The 11175-nt window shown below is 34.0% G+C and overlaps 1 protein-coding gene across 8 annotated transcripts; it reads right to left on the bottom strand.

Annotated features, from left to right (window-relative positions):
- Positions 1 to 317: 317 nt before the first annotated feature.
- Positions 318 to 10381, bottom strand: LOC145061425 (protein phosphatase 2C 16-like). 8 transcript variants are annotated; one of them, XR_013687212.1, is made up of 14 exons: positions 9852 to 10381; positions 7973 to 9095; positions 7821 to 7889; positions 7308 to 7532; positions 6475 to 7224; positions 5807 to 6392; positions 5616 to 5713; positions 5174 to 5305; positions 4465 to 4575; positions 3433 to 3687; positions 2217 to 2549; positions 1808 to 1872; positions 1571 to 1676; positions 590 to 728 (listed from the first exon to the last, which is right to left on the bottom strand). XR_013687212.1 is itself a non-coding variant. In XM_079008887.1 (13 exons), the coding sequence occupies exons 1-13, from the start codon at positions 10337 to 10339 to the stop codon at positions 391 to 393; spliced, it is 4614 nt and encodes a 1537-aa protein (XP_078865013.1). In that variant the 5' UTR covers positions 10340 to 10380; the 3' UTR covers positions 318 to 390. The 8 variants fall into 8 exon arrangements, 5 of the variants coding, with proteins under 5 accessions (XP_078865013.1, XP_078865014.1, XP_078865016.1 ...); XM_079008887.1 differs by lacking the exon at positions 1808 to 1872 and having other exon boundaries at positions 318 to 728; positions 9852 to 10380; XR_013687211.1 differs by having other exon boundaries at positions 686 to 728; positions 1571 to 1872.
- Positions 10382 to 11175: the final 794 nt, after the last annotated feature.

The following is an 11175-nucleotide window of genomic DNA, read 5'->3' as shown; positions in this document are numbered from 1 at the left end:
TATTCACTAATTTTTATACAAATTATATTTTCGCCCCCCCCCCCCCCCCCCCTATTCACCTAGAATGCAATTCTAAGTAATTAGTGCACCTACAAAGCTCCGCCACTGGCCCCCAAGTCTCCTTGCTCCCCTGCCAGCTCGCCCTGCCCTTGCCAACTTTAGTGTCTGTGCACTTTTTCTTGATTCATCATGTTGCATTTAGATAAGTTGGTGCACTATTTACTTAGAATTGCATTCTAGGTGTTTGTTGAAATGGCTAAGGTTAACTACTTATATATGTAATCTACTTCAATATTCCTTTTTACATTAAACAAACATTGAAACATATTGGCCGTTCTTTGTGAATACTGCATAATAACATTGTACATTCATGAACTCATGTTAATATAATCATATTTTGGTCTTAAACTTTCTTTGTGATTTCATGTCTATAACAATCACTGTAATGTTATCTTTACTTCCCCTTTGAAGAGCGTGGTTTGAGAGGTATTCTGATGCTTCTTGAGCTGCAGGATCAATCCATTGACCTCTTTCTTGTGGAAGACTGATGTTACCGTTCTTTTTATGCCAAATAAGTATTCTTTTCCTAGCAATTTCACATGCTTCCTTGTTGCTCATCACATCCCATAATCCAGCACTTGCAAGAATTAGGCATTCGTCTTCTCTGACTCGTGGAATGACTTTCACTTCAGGATTAGGGATGATCCATGGTTTCAAATACCTATCACCTGTCATTGTTCAAGGGTATTTTAGACAGTTTACTAAAAGCCCAAACGCTATAATGACATATTAACTAGAGTTAAATGCAAGAAATAGCAATGTACTTCCATTGGTTTGTTTATTATAGCATCATACTTCCATTTATTCCTATTACGAAATTATACCTTGAAAAATATACTCAATCATAACAATGTCATCCAAATTCAAAGCAATTCTCACTCTTCTAATAAAAAAAAGGTTAAAAGAACAAAGCTTAATGGTAGATTTTTTCAAAGTAAAATACCTAATTAGAATTATTTTCAAAAAAAAAACCTTAAAAGTACAATGTTGTAATAGAAATAGATGAAAGTAGGTTGCATTTAACTAGGGTTAAATGGAAGAAATGGCATTCAAAAAATTTATGGGAGCTGCGGCCCTCTTTTACACACACACAAAAAAAAGCAAGAAATAGCGATGTACTTCTAGTGATATTTTTGGTATAATATCATACTTTGATTTCCTCCTATTACAACTTACAACATTATGCTTTTAAAATTCTACCCAATTAAAGCAATGTTACCCAAATACAAATACATTTTCAGTGCTATAATAAGAAAAAAAAATTTTAAGTACAATGCTATAATTCGTTGGATTTTTCAAAGTAAATTACCTTAATAAGAAAATTATTGAAAGTCTAATACTATAATAGAAAGAAATATAAAAGTAGCATGTTATAATACACAATAATATAAAAGTACATTATTACTTCCTTGCATTTAACCCTAATAACTAATACGAGAAAGTTAGCTTTATTCAGTGACATAACTCCAGTGATTAGAACAACTATCACAAAAGTTTAACAAACACATACCAATAGATCTGGACAGCGCAAGAACACCAAAAACACGATGCCCATTCCATTGTATCACCTTGCCTCCAGCAGCTTCTATCCTTGCACATTCATCTTCTCGGTTTGGCTAATATATATAAACATAATAAGATCAGTATAAACCATAAAAATAATGTGATGTACTCTACAGAAAAGAAAAAAAAGTGTATCAGTTTTCTTCATTTGTCCATGATGATGGCTATTCCATGTATATTGTACATATAAATGTTCCCACATGCTCGACCTAGCAGTAACAAGGTCTCAGGTTCAATCTCTGCCATCACCTTCAAATTTAATTAGTGCAATGTACTTTCATTCATTAGTTTATTACTCCCTCCGTCCCAAAATTATTGTCCACAAACAAAAACACACATATTAAGGAAACATTAATTACCACTAACTTTATTAAATGAAATGACAATCTTACCCTTTTCTTGCATTTAATTCCATCCTTTTGTTGCATTTAATGCCATGGTAGATGAGGGGTATTTTGGTAAAAAATATATTTATTTTTAAAAGTAGGCTATTATTTTGGGACCAACCAAAAAGAAAACATGGACTATTAATTTGGGACGGAGGGAGTATAATAGAATTCATAACATCATCATTTTATGTACCGCTATCTTACTTTATGATCTACAGAGAGTGCCATTGCTTCTTTCCCTCGGTATAAAACAGCTCTTGAATCGCCACAATTTGATACAATGATATGAGATGAGCAGATCAAGGCCACTAAAGCACAGGAGCCAACAGTTTCAGGAGCTACATGCTCAAGATTCCCATATTTTCCTCCAATCTCATCGTCAACCTTAAGGATACACTTCACGAATGCTTTTGTCCACATTTCTTGGCCACTATTATCGATATCGATACCACTTCCATCACCACCCCAGCTCCTTATAAAAGGTTCTAATTCCTCTTGTAAAGCAGTATGAACCCGGCCACTACAGTAATTTGCAACCTGAGCATAAGGTTTTAAGTTAGATTTAAACAAAAAATGTCATAGGCTCATCTCATCTATGAGTACTAAGTTAGTATTTGTTTGGTTAGATGGAATGGAATGACGAAAGAGAATCAGCAAGGTAATGGAATGAGTCATTACAGTCCATGATCATGTTTGGTTTGCCTGTAAGAATAGAACGGATTTTCATATGAATTTTTTTATATTATATGAATAGAAAGAAGGCATAGCTTTAAAACTGTTATGTATATTATAAAATTATTTAATTATATAATTATATAATTTATTATTTACACAACTAAAAAGTTAAACATACTAAAAGCTCGTCAAAACTGAAATAGAGTTATAAGGAAAAAAAAAAAGTCTTTGGTAACTTATAGAATATAAAATTATAATTTAATTAAAATCATGTAAATCTTAAAAGAGTTTTATCATGAAAAAATTTATAAACAAAAACAGGATATACTACAAATTTTCATTCCATTTCATGAAAATTAACTAAATCACAGAATCATAACAACTTTTCCTTATTCCAGTGGAATGAACCATTCCATTCAATCTCCAACTCCATTATACAAACACCATCTTATTTTGATTTGTTTGGATAAACCTACTTGCTGCCCCTCCTAAACCAAAAATGGTTTGATTTGACCATTTTTGGTCCAACAGCTGAATTTTTCGCTATATGACATGGTTCCCATTACAAATCAGACAATACCATATTCCTGCTTGTAACATGCTCCAAAAAAATTGAGCTGACTTTTCTCAAGAATCCTGAAGATTTTGTACCCATTTTAAAGTTGAAAAAAACCCAGTTTGACCTTACAAGTCACACTGTAACATATTATCATTCAAACTTAACATTTAACACATAAATAGATACCTCAGAACCACCATGGCCGTCATAGACCCCAAAGAAATGGGTGGTCACGTGACTTGGACTTTTGCTCAGCTTTTCATGACCAGGATCACGGGTTAGCATCTGAATAGGAACCTTCAAGAATCTTGGTACAGTGGCAACCGCATCTTCCATATCAGATTTCTTTCCACAAATAGATGTTACTCCCCATAAAGGTACATAATTTGTCATCACATCCTCAATATTTGTCATCACATTCTCAATTTTGGTTCCTGTAACCTACATCAAACAGTTTTGCGGTTGCTTTTGATTATTAAATGCATAGAAAGGTTTTGCAGTTGTTCTTGATCATTTAGATGCATCAAAATGTTGCACGGTGACTTTTTATTATACTTGTATAAATCTTGTTCTCACTGGGCTTTAAAGCCTAACACTTTTTTTTTGCTGTCGACATGTATTTCTGGTTCTTAAAGAGAGCATCTCTTGTGTTGTGGGAGAGACGATTTGGTATTGGTGATCTTAGTGTGTAATCAGGTATTTTAGATGATTGGAATTTCAACGAGTGCTGAATGTGATTATAGCACCCAAGTACAAGTCAGGAATGCATATTTGTATAAGCGAGTTTGATCCAAGACATGAAAAATGGCAATAAGGGTAGAAGTTATGTTTAAGGGAAGTGTCAAGATCCTTTGAAAAACGTATCCTTTGGAGTTGGAGATAGAAACTGAAATCAGAGCCTAGCTTTTGTAATAGATAATTTGCAGATATCTATGATTTTTGTATGGAGGTTGTAGTAACACCCTTTAGAGAGCTAGTTGATTAGTTATTTAATTAGTTGCTATTTCTTTTGTTGGGACTCTTCCTCACTTTTGATGTATAAATATGGTTAAACTTATAAGTTTCTGTCTGTTGCTATTTTCTGAATTTTAAGGGCGTTACAAGTCAGGCTATAAGTTTGGTCCCCCTTCTTTATCAATTGAGGAGAAAAGGTTAATTTTCTGTATACAGAATGTTTACGCTCCTTCTTGGTATCTAATAATTTTAGTGTTGAATTACCTTGATCTGACCACTAACGTCATGTGGGCTTGAGATAGACTCCTCAATTTCATCAGAAAGAAATGGTTTTGAGATGTCCATATTCTGTAGACTGATAATCTCCTTTAATTCCTGAATAAATCACAAAAGCAGAAAATGCAAAATTATGTTTTTAAGATGTGGAGTTCAGAACAAGCAAGTCAATAAAATGAAAGTACAAGTAACAAATTAACCTTTCACTAATTTGCCTTTATTTTCTCTAGAAAACCAAATTTACCTGCCATCCCATGTAAGCAAAATGAAGGGTGAAGTAACAAATGACAAAAAGATATTCCATGTGTAAGTCTATTTTTCAATCTAGTGCAAAGTGAAAGTTAAACGGTTTTCAATGTGATACTTTGTAAAAAATCATTATTGATTGCTTTGTTTTGCTTTCCTACATTATGTATGAGGACTCGTCACTTTATAAGGACATTAGCTTTGTTTATATGATAATAGCTCACTGATGGCTACAACAATAAAAGTATTTGATGGAATAACAAACAAAAAATATAGTCAAACTCTACTAAATGTCTTGTGAATTAATTTTCAACAAAAGGAAGAGTTAAAACTCTTTTCTTTTATGCAGATTACACATGTAGTCCACATCTTCTTTGCAGATATGGTTTGCAGCCAACAGCCGTTTTACCTCTTCAAAAACAAATAACACTTAAATGTAATATTCAGTTACCTTTATTGTTGTATCACTAAATGTAGATAGCGTAGTAGATTTCATTGTCTCTCCTAAGATGTCTGATGTGAACTCCAAAGTTTTATCTACAAAAGATGATTTTGACATCTCTGCGATCTTGTAAATTTCCTCCTATTTATTTTTCATAAACAAGAAAGCCAGATTTGGAAAACCCAATTATTACATTAAAAATAACCAAATTAGCATCAAGTACCAAAAGTTTAATATTTTAAAAAGAAAAATAGAAAAGACACATTTGTAACAAGCTTCAAAGTATCATACAATGTATAATGTGATGGGAATGGGGATTTGAGAAGTATATCAACTGTATTTAGATTAATATACATATTATGGGCACTCCCTTGAGTTTATTTCAGTTGAGAGTTGTAAGAATTGTTATGATAATACTAAATCACAAAGGGAAATATTAGAGCAAATTTACCGATTCAGGACCATGGATGATGCATCTAACGGTTTTCAACTCTGTAAATGATGGATTCAACCGCTTAGGTCGACCCGTCTTTCTCCACCCTCGTACCTCTGTAACAATGTGTCATAAGATGAACTTTCTCTTTTTGCAGCATAAATCTATAAGTATAGAAGCCCAGAAGTAGGTTGACTAGAGGGACATACCTGTATAGTCAATGGTGTCACCAACTAAAATTCTAAACCAATCAGGAGTCAGTCTCCCAACCTCCATTAACTCAAAGAAATCACGGCGACAAAGATAGTATGCTCCTGTGCTTAGTTGAAATCCAGACAAATCTCCTCCAAGAATCTCTACCCATCCCATGTTATTTTCCAAGGTTTCTTCAGCTACTTTATCATCAGAGTAAACAAGGCTCACACCACATTCGTGTACCTCCAATCCACTCATCACAACAATAGAGACATTAACTTTATCTCCAGTGTCCAATGTGTTTCCAATTGGCCAATAGCTTAACCATATACCAATTTTACCAAATTCAGGTTTGCCAAAGACTTTAGGGTTGTACATCAAATCAACACCATTGGTCGTACTGATTTTACAAAACCATGCCCAATCATCACCTGATATTGTATATCTGAATGTTACTTCAAGCCCTTTGAGCTTCTTATTTTTGGGACACAAAGGCACGTCAAACGACAAAGACGATGATTCTGATACATAACTAGGCTTCATGTTTGAATCCTTTATGTCTGGTAGAGATGTGCTCATAATATTGAATTCATACAATATCTGTGTCACACAAACAATAAAATTCAGTGACATGTAAACAGTTTGCCTCAATGTGCTTGTGTCCAAGAGAGAAACAATGTACCTGGACACACCAACTTCTGCCTTTGATGAGATCATCATCACCAACAAGGCACACTTCGTGATTTTGATATTCTTTTAGCCACTTCATGTGCCCCAAATCATTTTCTTCAAGTTTAGCTACAGGCACCAACTTGATAAAGCCTTCAATTTCAGCCAAACTAATACAGCCTTCGTAGCCGAACTCTTGCAATGTGAATCGATGTGATTGAAAACTAATTTTCTCCAATGACTTACAGTAGTATATATACAATTCTGCAAGTGTACTTGGGAGACATAGAAGCCATTTAAGTCTTGAGCATAAACTCAAGTCAAGAACCCGAAGGTTCTTAAGATGATCATAACAAGGCAGAAACTCAAACAGACTATTGCCTAAATTCAAGTATTGCAAAGATACTTGAAGACTGAAAGACAAAGGAAACCAATCAGTACAGTCAAGAAGGCAGTCCTTGAGGAATAACCGGTGTAATGAATGTGGGAAAGGAAAGGTGGGCTGTTCTGAAACTCCTCCAACAGAACTAGAAGCTTCTAGACCTATGAAAAGATTTGTTTGCTCCATCTTGCACAGGTTTTCACACCCTGTCATGTTCAGTAGTGCAAGGCTTGTCAGGTCTCCAATGGTTTCACAAACACGAATGAGACTGTGACAGTTCCAAAGTATCAAAGTCTCAAGATTAGGGATCCTGGACATGTTGCGGATTTCATATAGATTATATGAGTCTTTAAGATTTAGAATCTGCAATGATTGAAGAACCTGTTGCAAAAGTAACAAGAGTTATGATTAGAACTGAGAAGCTAAATGAACAAGTAACAAAGAGAGGATAGTGAATTCCTTACTGTGGGTGGTTCAAATACTTCCAAGTTGCTATAGCTCATATCTATAGCCACCAAGTTACCCATGAATAAGTCAGAGGGTATGAGTCTTAAATGGAATCCCAGCCAGCAGAGCCATCTTAAATCTTCTGATAAATTCGCGTAGGACCCGGTGAGTTGCACAAAATTTAGCTGGAGCAATTTTAGTTTATCCATCTTTTCTAGTGCATCTGTCTTGAGGGTTGATGACTGCATATTTAGCATGAAAATTAAGGGATAGTAAGCTTACATCATATCCAGAAGATTCACTAAGTAGAAAATTAATTCTATTCCTTTTTTGAGAATTTCCGTGTCGTAGATGTTTCTGTGAATCTGTGATAACTGGTGGTATAACTGAATTACTATTACTGGGCTGGAATGAGGCATATACATTGAACAGCCTGACACATGATCTTTCCAATAGCAATTTTTTTTATTTAACCATAACCGTGTTTCATGCACACACATACAGTAATTACTTGTGTATCTAGTATTTACCTTGAAAGTGTACTTCTCTTCCTTTATCATTTGCATGTCAAGTGCTAGGCCTTCCATTGTTTTTGAACCCTAAACAGAAAAAGAAAAAAAAGGTATAGAATTTTGTGTGAAATGTAAAATAAACTTCAATATGAACATAGATAGCATCTCACCTTTCCTTTTCGCAGAACATCATACGAATCCTTATTACGCCAGACTCTACTACGTTTTGCAGGGTCCTTTGGTGATTCTTGATGGACAATTGCTCTCCCCATCTCTTGAAGCAATGGATGCATCATAAGTTTCTTGTTTGGTGAAACAGATAAAAGGCATCTATTGGTTAGAATTTTGATCCCAGATATTGCAGCATAATCATGCTCCAATATCTTTACCACATAATCTATGTCTTTGCCAACAAAGAAACAAGAAATATGCAAAAACAACTCTTTGTTAGAGTCATGTGGCAAGGCGTTGTAGCTCCTCATGAGTACACGTTTAATTCCATCGTCAATATCTCTTCCCAATAAGCTTAATGTACTTTTCCACAGTTGGATGCTATTTATCTTTGTTAAGTCTTCACTAACAAACAAAGAAGAACCCAAGACTTTAAGAGCCAGTGGATTTCCTTCACAATAGCGTAGTGCCTGCACTGCAAGCTCTTCAAAACCTTCCATGGGAATTTTGGATCTAAACGCATGACGACTTAATAGCTCAAGTGATTCACCATCATTCAATAATTTCATTGTGTATTTTTGACACCTCCATGATCTGGACTCAAACCATTCTTGTGTGTTTAAATCCCTGGTTGTTATTATAATCTTACTTTGTGCATGAATCTTCCTGGTTCCAAGTAAAGCGAGCAGTTGACTATGTTCAGCAATGTCATCAAGTACAATAAGAGCCCTTTTTGTTTGCAAGGCCTCCTCAATCTTACATGTACCTTGAGAAACACCAGGTATTTTTCTCTTCTTCCCGCCTAAGATATCTTTGAGAAGTTGTTCTTGTAGCCCAAGCAAATCATGGGATTCTTTACATCTGCAACTAATATCTTCAACGAAACTCATGTTTTCAAAAAATTTCCAATTTGAATCATAGATATATTTGGCCAGTGTTGTCTTGCCACTTCCACCCATGCCACAAATTGCTATAAATTCAACATCGGATCCATTTAACCAGGAATTAATATCCTCGTATCGAGTGGCCATTCCTGTTAGATTGATTGGAAGATGAACTTCTTTACGATCTAGTTTATTGTAAATGGTGTCAACAATCTCCTTCAGAAACTCTGTTTCAGGCCTGAAACAACACCAAAAAAATGAATAAGTTCATGGGATGGAATTTAGAGAGTCTTTGATATAACCGAATGAAAATACTGAATCATAAACTTTCCAAATGTAACCTACTGCTAATATATGTTTAAATTTATTTACCATCAAATTTTTCCTGAAAAAGATCAAAAATCAATTAAAATATGATCAAAGTATTCACAATCGTATAGAAGGTTTTTGGTTTTTTTAAATTCAATGAGAAGTACATTTTTAAATAGCAATCCAATCAAAATAAAAGAAATAACGATAGAGGCCTATACTTCTGTTCAATGGGACGATATAACTGTTCTACTCTTAATTACATAAATTAGAAATCGACATAGATAGATCCAGACAACTTTATCCAGAAAATAGGGGAAAAAACTCCCTTTTGGCTCTAGTAAAATATCAAGAAACATACACCTGTACACTTTCCTGGCATAAATAGTACAAATCGTCACAGTATTTTCATATTATTCCTATTAAATATTTGAAAAAGAAAAGAAATTCACATCTTATAATTTATCTTTATCCTATAATAATCATGTCAAACATCAATTTAATTCATTTTTAATCAAATAACTTGTTCACCTACTTTTCTAGACTTCTCTTATCAAACATCTCTTTATCGATTTATAAGTTAAATTTATCGACACAATTATATATCAACAAAAATTCACAGTACAAATAGAGACGAAAATTTGTCTAGAAATCAAAGTAGAAGAAGTTAGACAAACAAGCTTACCCGGACTGAACCATACCCGCCAAGTCAGCAACCTCCTTTAGAGATTTTTTCCACAGGATCACGTTGTTATCTGTCCATCTTGGATAGGCTTTCACTTCGATTTTAAAGGTTTTATTATGTTTCCTCACGTCAGATGGATCAACGTGATAAAAAATAGGTAGAACGAAATGATTGCCCTCCCTTCTTTGTTCGAGGATTAACCTTAGCTCTTCAAGGCACCAAGTAGAAGTTGCATAGTTCGGTGACAATACAACTATTGAACCCCTAGATTCTCTAATTGCTCTCTCAATCTCCGGCTTCAGTTCTTCACCTCTGCTGATTTCTTCATTTTCCCTAAAAGTACAAATTCCTGCTCGCTTTAGTGCGTAGTAAAGATGATCCGTAAAAGAATCACGAGTATCTTCGCCTCTAAAGCTTAGAAACACGTCGTAGCTGGTAGCATTAGCATGAATAGAAGCCATAATACTAGAGGATGAACTGGATGCCATTTTTATTGGATCTGCGAGGAAGCGAGATGAAGTCAACAGAAACCTTTCAATTAAATAAAGACTATTTATACATAGTCTCTCTCTTTCTAGCTATTTTTTTAATACGAACGCACAAAATCTCCTATTAATTCTTACGTGTTATCAGACCAATTAGAAGGCGACCGGCTATGTTTACAAAATGAACCAAACATTTTGTTACCATTAAATTTTAACACATTGAAAAAGTGTGTAAACTATTTGAGGAATGAAGTTTATATTAAAATTATTAACCTATTTTGTTACGATGTTTGTCTATGGTATTTATGAACTTTATTATGATATTAATCATATTTAATTTTTAAAATTCAACGAAATAACAATTTATTTTAGGGTACCGATTAATTTTCGCCTCGTTGATTAATTCTTTAACCTCAGTCTACCAACTAACTAACGTCAAGTGTTTTTTACAACCTTCATTTTATGGTAGCCTTTGGGATGCTTCACCGAAAATCATTTACATCCAACCTCTTTCTGCAATGAGTTTGAAGTGTTTTGGGGAATTTTCGTTTTCAGTTTTTAACAAAAGAATTTGAAAAGAAAGGGTATTCACAACAAATAATACATGTTTTTAAGTTTCATTAAAGCAATGAAAAGGAAGTGAAAAGAAATGAAAGAAAAAAATTTCTCCTAACTTTCCTTTCAATTGGGAAAATTTGGAGGGAAAATAATAAAATGTTTAATTTTTCTTTCACTTCTTTCTAACTTTCTAACTTTGAAACACAAAATACAATTTTATTTTCTTTTTATTTCTCTTCTTTTCTCTTCTTACTTTCTTTCCCTTGCCTTTCTATCCTTTG

The sequence above is a fragment of the Lactuca serriola genome, chromosome 7 (genome assembly GCF_051521515.1).
Source record: "Lactuca serriola cultivar US96UC23 chromosome 7, Lser_US96UC23_V15, whole genome shotgun sequence".
In the NCBI taxonomy this organism is placed as follows: domain Eukaryota; kingdom Viridiplantae; phylum Streptophyta; class Magnoliopsida; order Asterales; family Asteraceae; genus Lactuca; species Lactuca serriola.
The sequence above is the reverse complement of the archived record's forward strand: the minus strand, read 5'-3'. Positions and strand labels throughout refer to the sequence as shown.

What these genes read in the sequence shown, in the direction of transcription:
- LOC145061425 (XM_079008887.1), bottom strand. Translation starts at nt 10,339, where the DNA reads ATGGCATCCAGTTCATCCTCTAGTATTATGGCTTCTATTCATGCTAAT. An exon ending in TGACACCATTGACTATACAG is followed by an intron (nt 5,714 to 5,806) that starts GTATGTCCCTCT and finishes ACATTGTTACAG; the next exon opens with AGGTACGAGGGTGGAGAAAG. An exon ending in TGCGCTGTCCAGATCTATTG is followed by an intron (nt 729 to 1,570) that starts GTATGTGTTTGT and finishes GAACAATGACAG; the next exon opens with GTGATAGGTATTTGAAACCA.